At 39.3% G+C, this 24,894-nt stretch overlaps 1 protein-coding gene across 1 annotated transcript in view; it reads left to right on the top strand.

The window, feature by feature from the left end:
• nrg2b (neuregulin 2b) overlaps positions 1-24,894 on the top strand; it is a 55,203-nt gene that overhangs the window by 6,653 nt on the left and 23,656 nt on the right. The window contains exons 2-4 of the mRNA XM_046030689.1: positions 17,235-17,397; positions 19,222-19,340; positions 20,236-20,359. Coding sequence (XP_045886645.1) covers positions 17,235-17,397; positions 19,222-19,340; positions 20,236-20,359 — 406 coding nt within the window. The remainder of the gene's footprint in view (positions 1-17,234; positions 17,398-19,221; positions 19,341-20,235; positions 20,360-24,894) is intronic.

Here is a 24,894-nt window from a genome sequence, read left to right as displayed (position 1 = left end):
GTGTGTGTGTGTGTGTGTGTGTGTGTTGCGAGAGGCCTCTCACATGTCAGTCTCATCCTTTCCCCTCTTTGTTGCGTTATCTGTGTCTATTTCAGACACCCTGTGTGTCTCTTTCTCTTCTGTTTGTCCCTCCTTCTGTCTTTCTCACTGTCCTTGTCTCAACAGAGCATTATACCTCTACAAACACACAAGCACACATACACACACACATACATGCCAGTTAGCTGTTGCTGTTGCTGCTGTGCTGCAGATGCCCCAGTGTGCTGTCATTAGCAGGGAGATCTGGGGCTGCTATAAATTATGCACACTGAATAACAGAAGGCTGAGGATTTCTCCCCTCTGCTGCCTGCGTGTATATAAATGTGTGTCTGTGTGTGCGTGTAGCGAGAGGATGCATAGACCATGTTTTTGCTCATTTATGTTCTACTGACATTATACTGATCAACTTTGCTTGTCGACGTGTGTGTATTAGCGCACTTCTCTGTGTCTCAGCACTCTTACCCCTGCCTAACTCGTGTACATGTCCTTCAGTTATGCAGTGTGTGTGTGTGTGTGTGTCCTTGCTTGTGAATAATGTATTAGCACTTACCTTTTCCAGCAGTCAGCCTTAGTAGAAAACTCTGACACATGCCTTTTAAAGGGACCAGCCCAGTGCCACATGGCTCAGTTTGTGAATGAGGGAGGTGTTCTTGTAACCCCACTTACACACACAGAAACACACATGCAGATGTACTGCACACGCCACCCACACACTTATGCGGCTGCCGCTGCACACACCCTCCTCACTGCATCAGCAAAGTGCCGGTTTCAGACAGGATGGATTTGGCCGATGCTCCCTCTGTTTCTCTCTTCAGATTATTTCACCACAGAATTAGATTAGACATCAAACTCAAAATTGAACTATTAGAAATGTTTATGCCAAGAACATGTCAGTTCGTATTCCAGATAAAACATTTAAAAATGACAAGTTTGCTGCTGTTTTGAGAAATCTTAGGCGCTACTCTTTTCTTGGAAAGTCATTTAAATCTTTGGCATTCTTCTCCATAACTATTCCTGCTGTGCCTGACTCTAAGAGGTTGGCATGCAGTCAGCGAACGCCTGATATTCATGAAGTTGTAAAATGTCATTTTCAACTGTCACTCTGGGTAGGACTTCATGAGCAAGATGTGTTCTTTCTCACATCCAAGCTGCTTTGGAGCAAGGCATTGAACTGATGAAATCCCAGGTGATGCTCAGTACAACACCGTGGCTGTTCTGGTCAACTTCCATATAAACCAGAGGAATAGTATTACTGAGGCAGAGAACGTAGAAACATTTCATGAGCAAGAAAAGGGTTAAAACATCCCTTTAGTTCTATATCAGGCTATCTTTGGCTCAGAAAGGTGGGCTATTTTTATCTTTCTTTGTTGTGATGATCTTTGATGGTGACAGGTGGAGTATGTTCATCCGTCTTCCAGATGTCCTCCTCTGCCTCTCTAGATGTTATCTTGAAACTATTATAGGCTTGTGGTAGATAATGTGTGAACTACATGTTCATTTTTACATCTTTTTATGCTTCTGTGTGAGCGTATCTTTGAATATACAGAAATAGTACATATTTGCTTTTGAGAAGTGGATCTTCATTTTCTTTTGAAGGAACATTCTGCTCATTAAATGATGTTGGCAATACATTGCGTAATTCTAACTTATGAAACAATATTTTAGCTTCCCCCTGTCCCCCTGCTTTGCGATATTGAAGTTTTTTATTTGTGATTTGCTCAATTATGCTACAATTCCAACAACTCCCAGGATTGATTTTGCCTCATTTCTTTCTGTACCTGCAGGTGCATCAACATCATCTGCACTGAGAATACTGAATGTATCACAGTTAGTCAATAATAATTTGGGCAAAATAGCAACTTAAGAGGAAGTTAGGATAATATCTCTTAGCATAGAAAAAGTTTTGTTGCTATATATTAAATCAAATATTCTTGTTAAATGGTTGGCTTTGTAATACAAGAATATTGTGAACACACCTCCTCATTAACCTTCAGAAAGACAAATTATTTCTTAAAACATGGGAATGGTTTGAGTTTATATTTTGGATGAGTCCATATGAAGAAATAAACTATTTTATGTTATGTTGCATTTTCTTTGCTATTAATTTTTAGAAATGTTTAGCTGAGGTGAAGGCAAGCAAACACATCAGGATTAGGTTAGAAAACCACGTTATGTCAAATTAACCATATTTTCTGTACTTGAACAAGAACGGTAAAAGGCATGTACAAGAACTTGAACAGAAACAGTATTTTTATCAGAAATTATATATTAAAAAAGTTAAATCATATTTCCAGTGTGTTTCACTCTGTTTTACTCAAATCATTTTTGGCTAATACAGTTATATGTATGGTACATGATTGTGCGCCTGTTATTATAGAGAATTCATTACAGAAAGTGATGGCAAAGAAAGATAATCACAGGGTGCATGTGACCATTTGTTCTGCTCTTTTCAGGGTTGTCCTTACTAGTGCTCCAGGATGTCAGTAGCTTTATTAACCTCATTTACTAAGGTCTGCTGTCTGTCTTCATTAGAGTCATCCATTTATCTACCATGTGTCACCTGGGTACCAGTGCATACATTTCATTTAAATGTAGGCATGGCCCTGGTTCAGTTTGACCTCATGGATCATCAGTATTTATATTATCTGTAATTATAATCATGTTGTAAAATAAGCCAGAGGTGTCTAAGGCTGTGTTAGGAAAATTGGGACAAAGATAATTTGTTCTCTTGTTCCCCATATCGTATCACCACCTTTCATAAATTATTGCTAAAAGCTGATCATTTTAATTAATCTTACAGTAGCTAACAATTCCCCCACTTTCTTCTGTGCACTAAGTGTATTTTAAACTAGACCTTGGCAAGACTTGTATATGAAAATACAGGATCTTAAATGCCATTATCCTTGTTTTATATCCCATAGATGCATTATGTAAGTGTTAACCAACTGGAAATGACGACACCCAATTTAAAAGTGAGCTACTAAATGTCTCTTGGGCAGCAGTAAATAAGCATTCAGACTCACTCATAATAAATATTTTTCCACTCTTGTCTCTTTGGTATGAAGTATCACAGGCTGACCAGCTGATAAAGGAGTATGCTGTGATCAGTTTACCTAGGTTACAATCCAGGGTTTTTGGGAAATCAACTTCAAACATAAAAAACTGGTTTCTCTCACTGCTATTTGGAGCTGACAAGATTCAAACTCGCCAAGTGCAGATTTAAACCTTGATAAACCTTTTTCAGTGCAGTGCAATTATTTTAGTGGATATGGAAATGCCAGTGGGACTTCAATCCACAGCAGTGCCAGTCAAACAAAAAGCCAAGAGGCATATTTTACATGTAATTTAGTGACATACTAAACACCCACAGTACATTTACCTTCAGGTGACCCTCTTAAACAGCAGTTTGTTCTACTTACTATATTGTATGTCCATGTAGTGAACAGTCTGCTCAACAATCCACACATTCAATGAACACAGTCAAAGAAGGTTAAATGTCTGGTGGAGTAACTAGATAGATGCAAAGCTGGCACACATGAACTTCACATAAACGAGCCATTCCTGAAATTACAATTTTGGCATTTCCTGCACAAGCTTCTTTCGAGCTTTGTTCTTTTTTCCTTTTCTCAAGCACTTGATATTGTTTTGTTTACATTATGGGGGAATACATCAACCTCAGCCCATACGTTTTTTTAAGAATTAGTTCCATAAGCTTACGTATTAGAGAACTTAAAGGGGGAATATGTAGTTTTCAGAGGCCACTAACAGTGTTGCTTTTAGACCAGGTGTGTGCTCATACGCTTGCTCAAACTCATGAGCAAGCATAATCCAAAACACATAGACGGACCCATCGGGAGACAGCTGCACACAACATTGAAATGTTACAGTAATATTTTTATCAGCTTGAGGTTGATCTAATCCATGCTCGTTACATGAAAACATTACATTTACTGCATTTAGCCGAAGTGATACATTGTCGTTAGCTCGCCTTTCTCCTTTTCAGTAAGAAAGGTTATGAAGGTTTTGATTATCTTTCACCGGAGGCTCAGCAATGTGAGCACAGCTAAATTTACTGGATGATTACGAAAACAGTTGAGTGAGCTGGACTGAATATTATAAATGAGATTTTTGCCACACTTTATAACAGTTAAACTGCAGCAAGTAACTGAATGGGTCTCCCACTGTGTTGTTGTCATGTTATGTTGCATTATTGTATAATATGTGAGTGATGTAGATTACAGTGTCTGAGATGTTGGAAAAGCTACCTGAGTATCGTAAGACGACAATTAATATAGAGTGTTACGAAGCAAACAGTGGCAGATCCGTGCGAACGATTGCTGGCTGCCCCTGCCTTGCATCACCAAAGGCTAGTATAAACAAATCAATCCACATTTGCTTTTTACCGTTAAGTCCTTTCTTGCAGGCTAAAATCAACACTTTGACAAAACATCGGTGGTACACAGGATAGTAATATGGATCGTGTTAGCTGGTGAAGTAATGTGGAAAGCCATACATCTGTAGTATTTTGCACCAGAAAATGTTAGCAACTGCTCTGCGTTAACTGGCGAGCTAACGTTATCTAACTTGAGCCAACTAAACCACAACATCACAATATATTTCACATGCTTTGCTTTAATGTTAGTTTACCTGTCCAATAGGATGAAAGCCAACTCTGTGTCGGTTTTTTACATTTATTCATTTAGCTGATGTTTTTATCCAAAGCGACTTAAAATTGCTACATATATGAGGTCGCACACATCTGGAGCAACTAGGGGTTAAGTGTTTTCCTCAGGAACAAATTGGTGGACCAGTGGGAATTGAACCCAGGTCTCTCAGACTAAAGGAATGTGTCTTATCCACTGCTCCATCACCACCCAAGGTTTAGTTTAAAAACAAAGCGGAGGTCTCTCAGTGACTCTAGCCTTTGTGTTCTGATGTTGACTGTGTTTTCATCTGACATCGATCTGATTCTTGTTTGGCCTGATGGGCTTCAGCACATAAAACTTTGTTGCTGTTTTTTATCCTTATGTGGAGTGTGTGTTGGAGTCTGTGTTGAGCTGGGAGACGGTTGGTTCTCTGTATGCGCGCTACTCTACTGGATTCCTTCACATAAAAAGCAAAAGAGTGGCTGTTCCAAGCAACAGAGAAAAAAGGCATGGTTACAGCCCGTTGACAAATAGACAGTAAAAAGTGATTTATTGATAAATGATTTCATTGAATAACTACATATAGTCCCTTTAAGAAATGAATCTAAAATATTGACTACAAGGGACTTCCAGCCCAGGAGAACATTTCGCTTGTTGGCAATAGAGGGAATGGCTAGATATAAAAACAATAGTACAGTGTGGTGTCAGAGAGGAAAAGCAGTCTCCCCTCTCTAATTGCTAGTCAAGAACCAATAAGCTGATTCAGATTTGACTTTGTTATCTTATCTATGGCAAACCTGACAGAAAACATTTAATAGGCTGTCACTATCTTGCTATTGTACATTTTCACCTTCAAGTTGTAAGGAAAGCACAGACCCTCATTTCTACATGAAGGCTGTTCCACGGTTCGGGGGTGTTTGACCTGAACTGCAGTCCTGAGCTGTGAAGCCTAACAGTATATGTAACTTGGGTTTTATCTTTGAAGATCTGGCACACTGTTCTATTGGTAATAATAACAACGTACAGTAATTGCTGTGATCTTAGAATGCAGCAACATCTCTAACAAATAAGTCAGAGGTTGCAAGAAACAAGAGTAGTCAGACAAGCAGACAGCTGCTAGTTGTGCTCCAACTTTATTATGAGGTAAAAGCAAAAGTGAACACACCTGTAAAGTGGCTAGTAATCCAACAGTTTGGGTTGCAAATCTTTCAAATAAATTTGACTAACCTGGGGGGTTGTTTTCAACCTGTAAGATTTAGGTCTTCTTGCTTGGTGGGATTTATTTTTAGTGCTGCTTTCTGACATCTCAGCACCTTAAATCAGTTTAGCTTGCGGCCAATGGGGGTTTAGTGTAGGTCTCAAATGTGCACTCACTTTAGTTTTGGTAAGGATCCTGGCGGCAGCGTTTAAACCAGTTGTAGATGTTTGATGAGGTTTTTTAAAAGGCTTCAAACACTGTGTTGCAGTAGTCATGATGAGTGTAAAAGGAAGTGTGGAAAAGATTTTCACAGTTGTCCAAAGAGATACAGCTTGGTGATGGTTTATTGTTGGCCCATTTTTTTTTACCCAATAAGTAATAATCTCTGTTTTGTCCTTCTTTTTGTTGTAAAAACATCTTGTCTTATCCATTCACTGATATCAGGAATGCAAACAGTTCTCTGATGTTCAGGCGAAGCAATGCATAACACTAGAAACCAATGTCAATATTGTATTAACAAATGACGGAACCTAATAGCAGCGTATATGGACACAAAAAAATGTGACCAAGGACAGAACCCTGGGGTACACCACAACAATTAAATCTCACCATCTTTGTTTTATCTTTCGAAGATGCAGAAGGGCATCTTCGGCTAACGGCGTCTTTGTTTGGTCTCTCAAAGGGGCAGTGGCAGTTCTTCTTTAGCACCTCATGGAGGACGGATGTGATCAATGCTTCAATCTGCTTATCAGGAGAATTGTGTCTGTTAGTCTGCTTCACAAGCCTGCATTTAATGGCGTGTGCGCGTGTTAAGGGGGGAAGGTTGATGGGAGAGATGAGAGGTGAGAAATGGTGGGATGAGGGGTGGGGGATAAGAGATGGAGGAGGGAGAGGCGAGAGAGCAGGATGGATGAAAACAGGAAAGGAGGCAGAGACGAGGGGAGAGGTGAGAGAAAGAATAGAACGTGTTGGGGGGGGGGGAGATAAATGGAGGACAGGTGGGTTACAGAATGACTTGCACACGACTCCCAGCCTGAGAAAGAAAAAGAGGAAAAAGAAGAGACAGAGAGAATAGCTTTCCCCCACCGTTCTGCCCGCAAGCCCCTCATTAACTATTTATTAGCAACTCTTCACATCCTATCTATCTTATCTATCTATCTTATCTATCTATCTATCTATCTATCTATCTATCTATCTATCTATCTATCAAGCATCACCCTCTCCAACTAACTACACAAATACACTTCTCTATGTGTGTGTGTGTGTGTGTCTGAAAAAAACTGATTTATGTTGAATCTGAAGAGTGTATTTATACCTAAATAGATCTCACTGCAGCCAATAGAACAATGCACAACACCAACGATGAGAGACAAGGTCAAGTCAGTCTGTGTGTGTGTGTGTGAAAGGGAATGATTTATTGACAATCCCTCTTGCAACCATGCACACAGATCCACACAGAATGATTTTCACCGTCAAATGTGGATGTGACAGGTGCACACACACACACACCCACACACACACATTGCCAAGTATTCTCTGTTTGCAATACACACGCGTGCATACACTCAGACACATGGAGGGCTGCCCTGGGCTTGGTATTGGGGTTAGCTGGGTGATACTGCATGAAGGCCTGTTGTGGCTGCTATCATTCAACAACCAATGCTCATCTCTCTCTTTTTCTCCCTTTCTCCCTTTCTCCCTTTCTCTACCTCTCCCCTTCTCTCTCTCTCTCTCTCTCTCTCTCTCTCTCACACACACACACATACACACACACACACACACACACACACACACACACACACACCCTCTCTCCTACTCTTTCTCAATCTTTTTTCCCCTTTCTTTCTGCCTTACATCCTCTTTCTATCTCCTGCTCCCTCCCTGGTTTCCATGGTGACAGCTGTGCGCTGCAGAAATCACACTGATCGGAGAATGAGATAGAAGGAGCTTCTCTCTTTTATACATGAACACACACACACAAACACACACACACACACGCCCCTGCTCAACACCAACCACAAACGTAATAGTATGTTTGCAGATTCCTCCACACACACACCCAGACATCAGCTTCTTCTCCACGTCTATGTACGTTTTATGAATGTGCTATGCTTCTTCACTCACTGTCTTCCTAGTCTGTCAGCTGACTCACACACACCAGCACACACACACACACACACACACACACACACCCACGTTCAGCCCATGTGTGCATGCATGTTGCTGGCCTAGCCTTCTCAGCGTTCACCTGTCTACGAACACACCTAATTGGTTTGGCTTCTATATCACTCTCTATTATTGGATCATGCTTAGCAAGAAATTAGATCAATTTTGTTGATGCCTGCTTTGCTGGACAGAGAAGGGGGGGGGGGGGCTGGGGCATCAGCTGACCTTGAAAGAAGGACCTTTTGATGGACGGCTGATGGGACCGCTGGTCATGTGTGATTGGATAGAGGCGCAGGCCGGTCACAGGCTATTGGCCAGACACTGCTGTCCATTTGTGGCTCCCCTACCACCCCCCTACCCATCCACCCACCTCTCTGTGCTCTCATTGAGGAATTCTCCCATCACTCGGTGATACAGAAGGCTTGGATCAGCAGCTTACAGTGCACTCGCACACACACACACACACACACACACACACACACACACACATTCAGTACACATTTACACACACAGACAATCAAATGTATCCATCAGTGCAGACAATAAAATGCTCACGTGCACATCTGTGCATCACACACATGTTCTCCTGTAGGCACTCTCTCATACACACCAACACACATTCATGCACATTCACAGTGCTGTGGAAAATCGGTCGGTGTGTAAATTGCAGCTGCAGAATTAGACTTGTTATGACTTGCTTGGTGCGTGTGGTGTGTGGGATGTGTGAATCTACTCTAATTGTGTTCGTGCACATGTATTTCAGAGTCTCTCTTTTTATGCATTTTTTAATGTCTGCAGTAGTAAAAATATTTCCTTATCAAACTAATACTCAACCCCAAACACACATTTCCAAATTAAGTCATTTTAAAATCTACTTCTGTTTCATCTACAATATTTTTTCTGTACTTGTTAGCAAGCAGGCCATGAGTGTGTACAGGATTTATAAGCTGACTGGATGTTGTCCAGTCTATTTACGAATAATTTTACAGGTAAAAAAGTATAAAGAGGATGGTAAATAAAATTTTTTTTGTCCTATTGGATTTTACAACCATTCAAAGGTCGACATCACATAGTAACAAAAAAGCCATTAGTGTCACAACATGGTGATATAGAGGTTTGACAACCTTTTAAAGGGTTTGGCTGTTTCAACATATTTGTGTTAATGTTGCTGATTGCTGATGTCTCTAAATGTCTGTATTTCTGTCTCACAATTAAAAAGTATTCTACCCTGTAAATCCCTAAAAAAAAAACTCACTGTTGGTCCAATTGACAAATCGATATGTTAGTCAATCCTTATTCCCAATTTGACCCGTCAACAGTTTTCTATTGCGCTGGTCTGTCTTACAAGATGCATGGACATTTCCATGTATTTGCTAGAGTAGGAGAGCCTCAGAAGTTTATAAGATGTTGTATTTTATGCACACTCAGAGTCTAATTGTTTGCACTTTAAAGGAATCCTTCTGCATTAATTACCAAACACACATGTATGACAGACACGTGTTTTTGGTAATTAATGCAGAGAACCTGAAGGTCTAGTCAATGAGGCAAGATGGAAATATCAATTGAATTACTTATTTAAAAACATAATTTGCCCAACATCCTAATTTACCTTATAGGTGCTAATGTGTTTCTGGCACAGCAAGAGTAGTTTTAAGACTTAATGGAGAACCCTTCACAGTAAATTCTTCCTCCTCAGCATTCGTGTTTTGGTTTTGGAACATCAAACAGCAACAGTAGAGTGTGCAGCAAGGTTACTTATATGTGTAACTGTAATTAAAGATTCAACCATTAAAAATAAACCCATCTGAGAATCTACCTGTCATTTATGAGTTTATCATCACATCTAAAATAAGATCAGTGAAGGTCTGTATTGATCAATCCTCTCTGAATTTAGTTTGAAACATTAGAATAGAACATCTTTGATGATGAACTGTAGTCATTTGATGTCTGATTAAAATAACCATAAAATAAACACACATACCCATGCAGCAACATCTACAATTATTTTGATAGGACAAACTTTTAACGATGTCTGAATACCTAAAGTGACTTGAAGTATCATGTCAGATGTTGAAAAACGAGCTAAGATTGGAGTGGGAATTTGTTGTGATTCAACCAATCTGACACTGACACTGAAATATGGATGCCACATGCATGAAAGGTAATATCCTTCTGGTTCTCAGCTAACATTCCCAGGCTGACAAAACTTCCATGTTGCCTGAGGAGAGCGTCCCAGAGAGGAATGAGCTCATTGGTAACCAGGTTCACCACTCACAGCAGCTTCAGGTTGACTCTCACCACTCATTTCCACATTCTCAGCTCAGACTCACCAGGTGATGAGTCTCATCTGGGTGGCTGTTAAGGGGAGCTGCTGCAGTAGCGTTCATCTTGAAATATAGTCTAGAAGTCTTATTTTGAAACAGGTATGCTAGTATATGTGCGACTGAGGTATGATAATGTCATGTATCCTAATGCAAACCATCTTGTTTTAAGTATTTCCGTTAATACTAAATTATTTGCTTTTTTCGACAAATTTTAACCTCCGTACTTGTTGTTTAAGCATAGATCCCCCCCAAAAAACCATTATAACATGTCAAGGTATTTACAGCAGGTTCAATAGAGTTTAATTTTATTAGATGATAATGCCACTGGTCATTTTGCTATACATAGTACTCTGTGGGTGCTTGTCTGAGGAAGTCATGTTGTTGGTGAAATTGTTGCTGTTGATATTAAAGGGAGCTGTAATTCCAGTGTGCGGGTACTAGGCTATAGAGTTTAATAGCAGGAAACATGTTAGCTACCTAAAACATAAACAGTAAATGTCAGGTCTTAGTTCTCTCTAGACTCACCATGTTGGACTTGGAAATATATTGTAAAGAAATACAAACTTAATCATTGTCACATGCTTTCTGTCTACTGAAAAATCTGTGGCTCTCCTGCTCCAACCCTTTCGCCTAGAAATTAATTTCAGAACCTTGATGTAGGTTTTCAAAACTCTAGACACAAAGCTCAAAACAGTCATCACTTGTAAGGCAGGCTGTCCAGTGTTCAAAACATTGTATTGTGCATTTATATCTTTGCACTTGCAGAATCATTGGTTCAAATAAATAATTTATCATGAAATACCAGAGGAACATTCATTTAGATCACCCACACACAAGATACTGATAGTTTCACTATGTAGCTGTTCGTACGCCACAGTCTATTTTGTTCTGCCAAAGTTTCAAAATGAACTAATAATATAATAACTTCTAACATTGTGTTTTGCGCTGCTGTAAACTTTTTATTAAACACACTTTTGCATCCGACTGTAGACAACCATTTCTCTTTTGAGGTAATTACGGTAACGTTAACTAAGGGTTTGAACAGCGTTGAGTGTATCCACTGTCACTCGTTTGTGAGAACGCGATCACGCTAAATTTGGAGTGCACACGTATTAGAGCCTTTATGGTAAATGCAGTTAAAAGGAGCAGAGGGAGCTGACAGGCAGGGTTAGTGACTTTATTCTGATATTTTTTCTCTTTACAAAGTGTTACAGTATGAGAGTCTTACCCGAAGAGAGGCTATTAAGTCTTAATTGTACGCAATACGAGCACAACATACAAGATAATTTATCTAAATAAGTCGAAATTGGTGATTGTAGCGCGAGGATGGAGGATACACGTGACAAAGTCCGATTTTCAAAATAAGGTGTTAACACAACGTATACGGTATGGAAATAAGATCAATTTGATTATATTTACAGGAAGTATAAAACATGTTACATGTGTCCATTAAAAGTAAAATAAAATGTTAGGGAAATTACTTGTGGTTGCTGGAAAAACATTAAATAAATTAGTTGACTTTTTTGCTCTTTCATCACCATTTATAATTTACTAAATGAACATCATGTTGTATTGAAGAAGACATAAAACTAATGATTGAGACCATAAACTCATTAGGAAAGTGTTTACTGAGGTAATAAATCCGCTGAGAAGTAGGGACATTTTACCATTATTTCTAATGGAACCGGACTTCTTTTTGCAACTAGAAGAGTCGCCCCCTGCTCGCCGTTCAATGCAGGTTTAAGGGACTTCCACATTGGCTTTGCGTTCTTTATCAAACGCCAATGTGGACCGGAAACTTCCCGTTTGATAAAGAACAATGATGAATTATTACATCCACAGATAATGTTGTCCAATTGGTTCCCATTCCATGGAATATTGTTAATCAGTTTCCATAAAACTATGCATTAAAAGTAATGCAACAGTTATCATTTTGAGCAGTTGTATCAATTGATAGTTAGATCATTGTAATGAATAAACAGTGTTCTCAAATGTAATGTGTGAATAGTGATTTAAAATGGTGATACTGTTCTTATTTAAGTGAACAAATGATCTTAGGTTTATGTATATTGTATCCAAGCAATTGGAAAAAAGTGTTAGAGTTTTGAAAAAGGACATCAAGGTTCTGAAAATAGTGCCAAAGTGATTCTAAAAAACTGTAACTTACTTTGACAGTTACCTTTTATTGGATTCACTGGATTATGTTCACTGCCATGGTTTTATCCTTCACATTCTTGTACAGCACAGAGGTCACATGGAGGCATTCATAGTAGGTGGTTTGTGTCCGAAGCACATGACTTTGACACCTGAGACTGGGGTTCACATCCTGAGTCATGTGTGAGGTTAGATTTAGGCTTTTAAATAACTTTGGTTAAGGTGGAGGAAAGATTGTGGTTTTGGTTGTACATGTTTATAGAAAGACGTCCTGTCTTGTGAGTCAATGATCTTTCTCAAACCTTACAGTGCTTTAACCTAACCTTTAAAATATTAATCATGCTTTAGATGCAATGAGTGGATATTGTGATGCAAAAGCGAATATTTACAAGAAAACAAAGTAAATATATTGTCAGTCAATATTTACAGATCTGTTTGGCAAGAACATTTTTGCAGATATATGTTTATTAAGAACGTTTCCTTATTACATCATTTGAGCAGAATGACGTTTTGCTGAAAACAGTCTTTCTGTTGCAAATTAGTAGTTTTAAACATTATTTATAGTAGACAGGCTTGATTTTGCTTCATGGCAAAATGTAGAGGACACTATAACATGTACAAGTATTTCCCACAATTGAGTTTATGTGTGAGATTTTAATTCTTGTCTCTAGACTCACTATGTTGTACCCACATTAGACAATAATACAGGGGAAAATCCTGTAGGGCAAAAGGCAAGGGAAAAAACTCAACAATTTTCTCTAGCTTTGTCTACAATGTCTACTTCTGCTCTTATTATGTTGTGTTATGTTTGGCATTTGTTTGGGAATTGTCAAAGGAAATCTACCTTAGAGAATGATATTTACAGTTAAAGAGGATCTGAGGACGTTATTCCTTTAAAGTGGGCGAATGTCCGAGCTCTGGCCACACAGTGGGAATAGCAGTTAGAAAGAGAAGCTGTGTAGTGCTCCTGCAAATGGGATTGAATTGACCACTTGAGGTAGTTTAAAGGGATTGATTAATAGATTGACAGAAGGATTGACTGTTATTTAACACTGCATGTATGGGCAAACTGGCTGTCCTCTCCTTCTCCTCCTGTGTGTCTTAACTTCCCACTCATGTACATGTGTTGCCAAGCTTTAGAAAAATATTCCAATCTGCAGAGACCTAAATTTCATTTTAACACCTCACTCCCTTTCTCCCACACATCTTTTAAATGGTTTCAGAGAAGTCACAACTATAATGTCTGTCCGTTTTTTTATCATCAGTTTTACTTCATGTTTCTTGAAATGATACAAATATGTTAACTGTAGTTTGTGTAGAGTAACTTTGTAGAGCAACGCCTTGACTCATTCAGACTTTGAAATCATGCATGTTTTTACCAGTAATTTGTTTTTTGTATGTATTTGACTCTGCTGTGGCATTTCTAGTTAATTTACTGTTCTAATGTATTTACTGACTGTGAAGCACTTTGTAACTTGCTTTTGAAAAGTGCAATACAAACAAAGATTATTATTCTCAGAGGTGTTTTGTCATTGTGAGTCTAAATGTCAAATCTGTACTGCTAAAACTGGCCTAAAGTCGTCCCTCCAACAATGAAATCTCATCTCTTTTCCACATATGGTACCTTGTTATTAAATTACAGTTCCCATGATTTCCTCATTGTCTCCTGCAAAATATCCACAGCAAAAAACAGCAAGGAGGCTGCTCATTTTGCTATGAAAAGCTATTTGTCATGACCAGAGTAGGAAGAGTAACCCGGTGAGATCTGACTTTATGCCTTTTCACCAATATAATAAAGGTTCCTGGTAACTCATCCTCATTTTAAATGGGAGATACACAGTGAATGTTTCATGTAATGACTTCCAGCTAGCAATGGTCTAAAAAGGCTCCACTTGATAGGCTTAATGCTCCATTCATGCTATGTTAGATCTATTATATGACCTATCATATTTGATTTAAGTGTATAAGGGAGTACAAGGGTTGAGGTATAATCAAAAAGAAGTAGTTTGCACTATTAGACAGTTTCTGTTGGAACATCATCACAGTGTTGCACTTGGTTGTTAACATGAAAAAAGGTTGGACATAGCCCACTGCTGCGTCTCGTCTGCATATGGCCTTTGGTTTCATCAGTCAAGAGGAGCACAAGCCAAGACCAAGTCTAGTTGAGTCAATTCAAGATTCAATCGTGGATCTGGTCTTTACTGAGACTTAGGCATCTTGAGCAGAAATTACCGAAATAGCAGGCAAATTATTCCAAGAAATATATAATGACAGTGACACAGTGCTGTTCTTCAGCATAACTCATTACAAGCCAGGAGCCACAGAGAGAGAGAGAGAGAGAGAGAGAGAGAGAGAAAGAGAGAGAGAGAGAGAGAGAGAGAGAGAGAGAGAGAAAGAGAAAGAGACAGCATCTGGTGATGTTGAGATGATTTACTTTGGTGTGACGTGGAATTATACATCAACAGTGTGTGTCAAGTTCGTGACAAGACTAAATCTCACAAAATGTAAGAACTGCATCTCAAGACGTGCTGCTTGTTCTGTTGTGAGTCTAAAAATCCTACCTAAATCTTACTTCCATAACTGCAAGCTGTTTGGCTGGTACTTCACAGAGGTTCACCCTTAATAGAAGCCCCCGTCCCCCATTAATGTCCATTTGTGGAATTTGAGGATAAGGCTGGTGTTAATGTATATTTTTGTAGCTGTGAATAAATCCCATAAAAAGACCAAAACCAGCAATGTATTAGTCAGTCTCTCAATACCTTCTGACTTCCCTATCCTGTCTGTGGGACTAGAAGCACATTTGTTCCTACTGAAGATGTAAAAATAGGTCACAAATTTAAAGCTTAGTTTAAAAAAAACATCTCTGTTATTTTACTGAAACAGCAGGGCACTGTAGTTGTTAAAAAAGTGCATTTCTCACTATTTTTAGTAGCGGATTAATACTTATTTGGAGCTCTAGTGAGTATTTAAGTCCAAATACACTACAGTGGATCATGTTAAGGAAGGACCATGTCACCAAGCGCAACATTGTGGCTCACTGATGTGAGTGAGTGGAGGTCTATGGCACAAAGTAATAAGATTAATCAGGCTTTGCCTATGATACTTTCTAGTATGTTACTAGTTAAATACTGTTACTAAATCTGGTGCATTGTGATGGCCCAGTAACCTGGTAAACGGACTGTAATGCCATTTTTGTTTTCTATTGACAATTCAGCCTAACACTATATTCACTTTATTTCTTTGTAGGAGGGGGCTTGTTTTACCCTAGCAGTAGTGACTGATGTATCCAATCCATCAAGATCCTATCCAACTTTATTATTAGTGGAAAGATCAGTTAATTTAACTTTGTCATGTAGATCAAAGACATATGTAACAGTAAAAATTTTCTAAAGGTGACTTAGAACAAACTGAATGGTCGCACCTATCCCATCCGGGATACTTGCTGTTATTTTTGTGACTGTTTTTCTGTTGGTTGTATCTCCAACCAGGATGACCACAACACCAGACCTATCTGAATCAATGAAAATAACTTGTGATGTGGGCTGTAATTCAGAGGTCTAGACCTAGGTTAGTGGCCCAGCAGACTAACATGTATAATTGCCATGTTCTCAGTTCAAGTCTGGATGGGAACCTTTGTACCGCATCATCCACATGTCTCTCCACCAAATGTTTCCTGTCACTCTCAGCTGTCAACGCTATCCAGTAAAAGCAAAAGGCCACAATGTTAAAACCATTTTTAAAAAATGCAAAACCACACAATGTGGGTTGAATTTAGCACGTAAACCTTTCATCATAATCACTTAGTGCTGTTTTCCAAACTATGTATTGTGTATTAGAGGAAGACATAGAGTGTCCTCCTATATCCTATAACTAGAACTGGAGTTATGAGGTTCTCATGGAATATGCAGCATGCGATATTCAGTATGCTGTATTGTATTTTGCAAGATTTATGAGACATGCACAGACATATAGACCTAGAGTGTCGTGTTGAAGCTCAACATATGCAGTTTCTACTGAGGAGTAAATGGGAGGATGCAGCAGAGCTGTGAGGAGCTGTGGGCCTATACAACAGTTGCCTCACAGTTGATCAAGCATGTCCTATCACTTCAACACTGTGTGCGTGTTTGTGTGTGTGTGTGTGTGTGTGTGTGTGTGTATAAATGGTACTAGATGGTGCTGAGTTGTCTCTTTGCTTTAGCTTCTGTGTGCTTGTGTTGCCTGTGCTGGCGTCAGTGATGCAGTCTGCTGTAGTTTTAAAGGAGAGAAGAGTGAAATTCTCCTGAGACTGATGAAGCACATGCATGCACACACACGTAAACCCACCACCATAGTGAAAATCTACTGCAGAGTTTCTGAGGAAAGCTTTCAGTTTGTCTTCGCTTTTCAGGATTCAGACCATACCCGAGTGCTTGTGTAGTCTGTTTGGGTGATGTATCATTGACTTTCCTTGGTTCTGTTGTCATCTCTTTTTTGAACTCTGACCTATTGCCTCAGGTTTTGACCCCAACATCTGAACAAACACACATGCAGAGTCATGCACATATACACACAAAAACACACACACACACACACACACACACACACACACACACACAGACACACAATAAAATGGAATGATTAACTAAATGTCTGTAGTTAATTTCAATAATGCAAGCTTTGATTTTCTTTCTCCTCTCCCTCTTTGTCTCTCTCTCTCGCTCCGTCCAGCCTCTGCTCCTAAGCTTCGGCTGATGCGAGGCCAGTCTCTGATGGAAGGGGACAAGCTGTACTTGAAGTGTGAGGCATCGGGGAATCCCAGCCCTTCCTTCCGCTGGTACAAAGACGGACACGAGCTTCAGAAGGGCAGAGACCTCAAAATAAAGACCAACAAGTGAGTCTGTCAGACTGGATGTATTTCATATATTTATACTCCAATATTATGCACCACGAAGTTTGAAAATGCCAAAACTCCATGCAGATGACTTTTGTACAAACTACAATGATTCCTGGCATGCAGCTCTGTTTTGATGACACTGGACAACTTCACTCTGAACTCCAACTGTTTCTATTATTAGTCAAAAATTGGACTTTCACTTTGTGTTTCATTGACTTCCAGTAAAGGGAATGAAATTTTAAGTATAGGTTTAGATTTTCATCATAAAACAACACCTACAGGCCCATGTGTTTGTTGAGAAAGTCTATGGTTGCTTTAAACATTCCTCCTCTTCAAGGCCGTCCATTGCCCGTAAAGTGAAAAATACGCCGTTCTTGTTAAAGAAAAAATACATTGTAAAGTTCAGTCAAAGTTAATATCAAGCTTCAGCAGTCTGAGTCAGCCCAATCAAGCATCTATCTACATCTTGTTTCTGTGATGGCAATTCATGTTTTCAAATAAACAGCTCGGGCAAACAACTGGCACATGTTGTCCTAAGAGGTCCCTTGGAGGACACTCCAAGTAAAGACATTTATAAATGTATACGTTGTAAAACATTCTAGGCACCTGATAATCAGGACATATCGTAAAGCATCATACATTTACCTCTCACAGACCTCCCTCCTCTAAACCCAGAGGTCCCCAGAAAGTCATAAAAGTTACATGACTATGTTTGAAGAAGATAATACTTATGAATTCCCATTAAAAGTCCTGGAGTTCTAAACTTTTTAATTTAATTCCCATTATAATTTCCCTGGACACTGTTCCCTTGCTGAGCCACGGCAGAGGAACACATCCTGGTAGTCGCGTATAGATTTGTTGTTGGGACAAAACCTCAACAATAACTACATGTGACTGTCAGGACCAAGATATTCACTCTGCAGCTAAGTCAGACTACTGAAGCGTCATATGAGCTTTAGCTGAATTTCACAACGAGTTTTTGAACTATACATGGAAACTGCAATACATTTCTTACAGTGTCTTAAGAAAGGTCTTGCTTCAAGGCCAGTCTGGAGAGAAGGCATGAATACACACAACTCTTTCGATATGCAATACATACGTACGTTGAACATTATATTAAGATAGACTTGGGAAAATGCGAACCTATCCTTTTATGTGCACAGTGAAATCTGTCTCGCTTTCATTTTGTACCTCTGTGACACTGTTCAAATCATCTTCCAAAGCAGTATTATCAGGCACTGTCCTATTTTTGTTGCACTGGTTATCACACACGCACAAAATAATCACCTGGTATAATTACAGATCACTCTTTCATCTGTTCAAAATCTTCAATTAATATTTAATCTACTGAAATGCTCATTTAAATTTACTTGAAGATGCAATCAAACACTTATTTTGCACTTATACACACTTATGAACGACACCCTCTTCATCACTGTTGTGATAAGTTTGCTTTAAACAGACGTTTGAGTTGTCACCTTCTTTAAAGTATCTGTCTTGTGGTTCGTGTTTCCAGTTCAGTCACAGCATTTTAAAGGAGTACAGTGTCCTTTCTTGTGATCAGTTCCTGTAACCCTGTAAAGATTGGGTTTAGCCTGGGTCTGGGTTGAACTTAATAATTGTCCGTTAGCATTGCTGGCCACTCACTGTGAACTTGTATAATGATCCGTTGTTTATGGCTATCTGGTCTGGAAACAGGAATTACATTTCTCATCCAGTCCTGGATGAGTTTGCTGCTGTTGAAACAATAACTGACGCTGTCTTTGTATCACTCTCTCTCTCCCTTTCCCCTTCTCTGCCTCTCATTCCCCATCACTGAAGGAAAAACTCAAAGGTGCAGATCAGTCGTGTCCGTGTGGAAGACTCTGGCAACTACACCTGTGTGGCTGAAAACTCCCTAGGACAAGAAAACACTACGAGTATAATCAGCGTGCAGATCTGTGAGCATATCAGTCTCTATCTATCTTTCCACACAATCTGACCAATTAATGTTGATTGTAACAAAAAGAAATGACTGTCATTAAGATAACTTTTAACTATTATAGCACATTGATATAAACCGCCTTTATATACGCTTTGTTCTTTAAGCCCCCTTTCCTACATATATTTTTTCATAGAGAAAGTCCACACACCTATGGAGTTGTTTTTCAGAATAAAAGGGTTAGAATAGAATAGAATCACATGTTTATTAATATAGCTACGTGATATAAAAAATGTAGGAATCTGCAAACACTGTGTTCAAACTGTGTTATGTTACCTGGCCTGTGACACCATATTGTCATCTGTCAAGATCAGTGAGTGTAGTCTCGGTATATCGTTAATGTCCAGCTTTTGTATCTTGTATCAGACTATTTTCCATGCTGTGGGATTCTGTCTAGCGAGAACCCAGCAGTTACAACAGAAACAGAAATGAGGGAAAACAGAATCACGTATTATACAGTATTACTATCAAAGTATATTACAGTATACTATTATCACTTATTAAATATACCTAAATAGACCCTTCAAGTTTGAAAAGAAGAAGACAGAAGTGTGTTGGGGTTGGGGGAGCGTGTGTATTCGACTGAACCTGGCTCTTTCCACTCACAAAACCAGCAGCTGTGAGCTGGAGAGCTGCAGTGTGCACGGGAAAGTGACTGATGCCTGCCCAAAAAGTAGATTTGTTACACTAAGCTATTTGAAATTCACTAAAGAGGTCTTAAAGGTATGTGGTATAGGACGATATGATATGTGGTACTATGGCTGCCATCAAATATGAACACCTTGTTATTTTAACAAAGAGGTGACAGCATTTTTTTGTGTTTTGTGTTTCCTTTTTGACTGTCCTCCTCGCAGTGACCACTACCACCCCATCTCCAGGTGTGAGTCATGCGAGGCGCTGCAACGACTCAGAGAAGGCCTACTGTGTAAATGGAGGAGACTGTTACTTCATACATGGTATTAACCAGCTGTCCTGCAAGTAAGTTGGTTGATCAGTCGGCCCCCGTCCCCTCAGTCATCACTGTGTAGTCGCTCCCCTGTCTCTCCTCCCTCCATGTCTCTTTCTGTCTGCCTCTCTCTGGTCTCGGACACTGTGTCTGTTCCCTAGTTGTACCCTCCCCCACATACATGCACCTGTAACCCACCTAACCACTCACTATGGACTATGTCTAAGGCTTGGTGTTTACAATTTTTCACCAACTGCCACAGAAGAAAATTGTTTTGTTTTTTCTCCATAGAGCAGAAGGTTTAAACAGATGTGACTTGGACATTATGTCCTCATGCATTAAAAATATAATGTGTTTTGCTCCACGTAGATCACTTTAGTTTACAGTGAGTGAGGTCTGCTTGTGACAGACATGCCTGAGAAAAAAATTGGGAGGAAATGCTAATGTATTAAAAAAGACCATGGTGTTACAAATTATATTGACAAATTAAATTATATTATTTATTTAATCAACACTGAAGATAAAGAGCTCAAAATTTATTTGTAGTTGAGATGCATATGCTAGTAGAACCCAACTAGGGAAAACTGTAGGGTTTTGGGTTTTTTTGCAATATGCAGGGTAATGTCAGTTTATGTTGGGCAAGACCATTGATGCTATGGTAAATAATATATATAGTAATCAGCAATTTTAAGAAAAGCCTTTTTTTTATCTTCCATCAGAGTACAGCAGAGCTTTGTCTCCTTGGACTATAGGTTAGCAAGCAGGTAACTTGTGTAAGAAGGCAGTTGATTCTACTTTTGATTACCATGTAGCAAAAAAAAAATGGCATGTAAAGTAAAGGACGTCCCGCTGATGCAGTATATGAGCTGCTGTCTCTATTGTCGGTTACTCTGTTGGCATGTAACCACAAAATGCTTTGCATGCTGAGGGTAAAGCAAAGACAACAGAGGACACAAGACAGATTTTAATACTTCAGAACTGTACAGTACTGGACTGAACCCTAGCCCTTAAGTCTGTGTTAGCCTACATTTTATAAATATATTCACTGTCACAGTTAAACTCACCACCATCTATCATAAGCCATTGTTAGGAGTCAATTACTTGGCAACCATAATCACAGCATTGTTAATCCCTAATGGCTAGCTGCAAGTATTAACTATCCTTTAACTTTAACATTCAGATAAAATTCTAACAAGATCAACTGATAGTTGATATTAGCTTTGACTCAGCAAGAACTGATATTCTGTTGATACTAATGATTTGATCATGAACAGTTAAAAGTGCAAATACAGTATCTCACAAAAGTGAGAATACCCCTCAAATTATTGTAAATATTTGATTATATCTTTTCATGTGACAACACTGAAGAAATGACACTTTGCTAAAATATAAAGTAGTGAGTGTACAGCGTGTATAACAGTGTAAATTTGATGTCCCCTCAAAATAACACATCACATAGCCATTAATTTCTAAACCGCTGGCAACAAAAGTGAGTACACCCCTAAGTGAAAATGTTCAAATTGGGCCCAAAGTGTCAATATTTTGTGTGGCCACCATTATTTTCCAGCACTGCCTTAACCCTCTTGGGCAATAGTTCACCAGAGCTTCACAGGTTGCCACTGGAGTCCTCTTCCTCTTCTCCATGACGACATCACAGAGCTGGTGGATGTTAGAGACCTTGCGTTCCTCCACCTTCCGATTGAGGATGCCCCACAGATGCTGTCTCTGAAGGGAGGGGATCATGCTCTTAGAGCCCTGACCAATATGGGATTTTTAAGTCCGATACCGATTTTAATATTTGAGGATTATAAAATCCGTTAGCTGACATATCGGCCAATATTCTTTTTTCCCCTGATTTTAATAAACACATAACATAAACAAAATTATTTGTTACATTTGTTAGGTTGAGACCTCACCAAGATCCCATGCAGTTTAAAAAGTTTTGATAAATAAGAGTCAAATGTATAAAACTACAGAAAACATTTTTAAAATATCTGATTTATTATAAATTATTAAATTTATAATATAAATTTAAATTATTAAATTTATATTTAAATTATTAAATTTATAATTTATTAAATTATTAAATTAGTACTACTACTAATGAACATTAAATTAAATAGTGTATGTATTGTGGGGGCCAGCAAAACAGAAACTATAAAATATACCAATATAGAACTACTACTAAAAATAATAATAATACCATATATCATCTCTCACGTCATTGCTGTCATAATAATGATAAACAGGGCTCTCCTACATAGGCAAATAATTTTATATATATATATATATATATATATATATATATATATATATATATATATATTTTGTCAAGCTGTAGTTATTATCTCTACTTTCTACATCTAGTTTATCACCTGCACTGCTCTGTTAATTCTATCCAAAGCTACAGAAACGATTTCCTTCTGGCTCTATGATACAGTGACGCAGAGGAAACGCTGCCCTTGAATTAATCTAATACTACATGACTGTCTACAATGAGGACCTGCAACTGTGTGTTAGATACTTGTTCAGCTCACGTTTATTCACAAGTCCCCTACGGTTTAATCATTTCTGACACGCTGACTGTAACTAGAGACACTACAGTTTAATCGCTGATTAATGTTAGTGTCCTCCACTGATAAACACGGCATTAGATTTGTGGCTAATTTAGCCAACAGGCAGCGTTATCTCCTGTTGGCGATGTTAGAAATTGTTTAGAAGTATTAAATTAGAGAGAAATGAGAGGACCGGTCGCTAGAACTGCCAAACTGTTTCAGAAATAAATCTACATTCACATGTCAGCAGCGTAGCCTCCAGCACTAGGTTACCGTAACATTAAACACACTGCTGAGCCTGGGGAGGGCAGTGAAAAACGGGAGGGTTATCAAGTCTGTTCTCCTAGGAGGAAAAGTGATGAGGGATATTTTTATTATTATTTAAGTCATGTAATTGACGTGACAAAAGACCAACTCACCGGGAACACTGAGTGTGAGAGCTACCAAGAGTAACCGACCGTAGCTCCAGCTGAGCCGGCGTTTTGACAATATATGCTGCCTTGTCGAAAAATGCTACCGTAGCGCAAATCGATAGCAGAGTCTATCGAGTCGCGCTGCCCTATCGAAAAAAGGCTACCTTATGTGTTGCCATTTCCAATCCCATAAAGGTATGAATAATTATTTTGAAAATGCTAACGATCAACTACTGTATCTATGGCATGCCCAACAGCAAGGTTGCACAGATTTATGGGCGTGGAAACAGACCTCGCTTGTGGGTCATGCGCATGCGCAGAACTGCTAAGTAGCACATCTCGATAGGTAGCATAAATCAACAATACATGGGGCCCTGAGCTCTGGTACACTGCGGTCAGCTGATGTTTTGTTCTGTGGTGCTACAGTGTTTTGAACTGAGGAGCTGCAGCACGCCCCCTGGTGGGCAAACTATGCAACACTCATGACAAGAGTGAAGGATCCGACACGCTGTTTCTTTTTTAATAATCATATATTGGCTGTTATAAACGCCGATGCAGATATATCTGCAAGAAGCTTATATCTGCAAAACGATAAATCGGTCGGGCTCTAATGCTCTGCTTCAGTATGTCACAGTACATGTTGGCATTCATGATTCCTTCAATGAACTGTAGCTCCCCAGTGCCGGCAGCACTCATGCAGCCCCAGACCACGACACTCCCACCACCATGCTTGACTGTAGGCAAGACACACTTGTCTTTGTACTCCTCACATGGTTGCTGCCACACACGCTTGACACCATCTGAACCAAATAAGTTTATCTTGGTCTCATCAGACCACAGGACATGGTTCCAGTAATCCAGGTCCTTAGTCTGCTTGTCTTCAGAAAACTGTTTGCGGGCTTTCTTGTGCATCATCTTTAGAAGAGGCTTCCTTCTGGGACCACAGCCATGCAGCCCAGTTTGATGCAGTGTGGTGCGTATGGTCTGAGCACTGACACCCACCCCTACAACCTCTGCAGCAATGCTGGCAGCACTCATACGCCTGTTTCCCAAAGACAACCTCTGGATATGACGTTGAGCATGCGCACTCAACTTCTTTGGTCAAACATGGTGAGGCGCTCTGAGTGGAACTTGTCCTGTTGAACTGCTGTAAGGTCTTGGCCACCGTGCTGCAGCTCAGTTTCAGGGTCTGGGCAATCTTCTTATAGCCTAGGCCATCTTTATGTAGAGCAACCATTCTTTTTTTCAGATCCTCAGAGAGTTCTTTGCCATGAGGCGCCATATTGAACTTCTAGAGACCAGTATGAGGGAGTGTGAGAGCGATAACACCAAATTTAACACACCTGCTCCCCATTCACACCTGAGACCTTGTAACACTAATGAGTCACATGACACCGGGGAGGGAAAATGGCTAATTGGGCCCAATTTGAACATTTTCACTTAGGGGTGTACTCACTTTTGTTGCCAGCAGTTTAGACATTAATGGCTTTGTGATGTGTTATTTTGAGGGGACAGCAAATTTACACTGTTATACAAGCTGTACACTCACTACTTTACATTGTAGCAAAGTGTCATTTCTTCAGTGTTGTCACATGGAAA

The sequence above is a fragment of the Micropterus dolomieu genome, linkage group LG19, assembly GCF_021292245.1.
Source record: "Micropterus dolomieu isolate WLL.071019.BEF.003 ecotype Adirondacks linkage group LG19, ASM2129224v1, whole genome shotgun sequence".
Classification (NCBI taxonomy): domain Eukaryota; kingdom Metazoa; phylum Chordata; class Actinopteri; order Centrarchiformes; family Centrarchidae; genus Micropterus; species Micropterus dolomieu.
The sequence above is the reverse complement of the archived record's forward strand: the minus strand, read 5'-3'. Positions and strand labels throughout refer to the sequence as shown.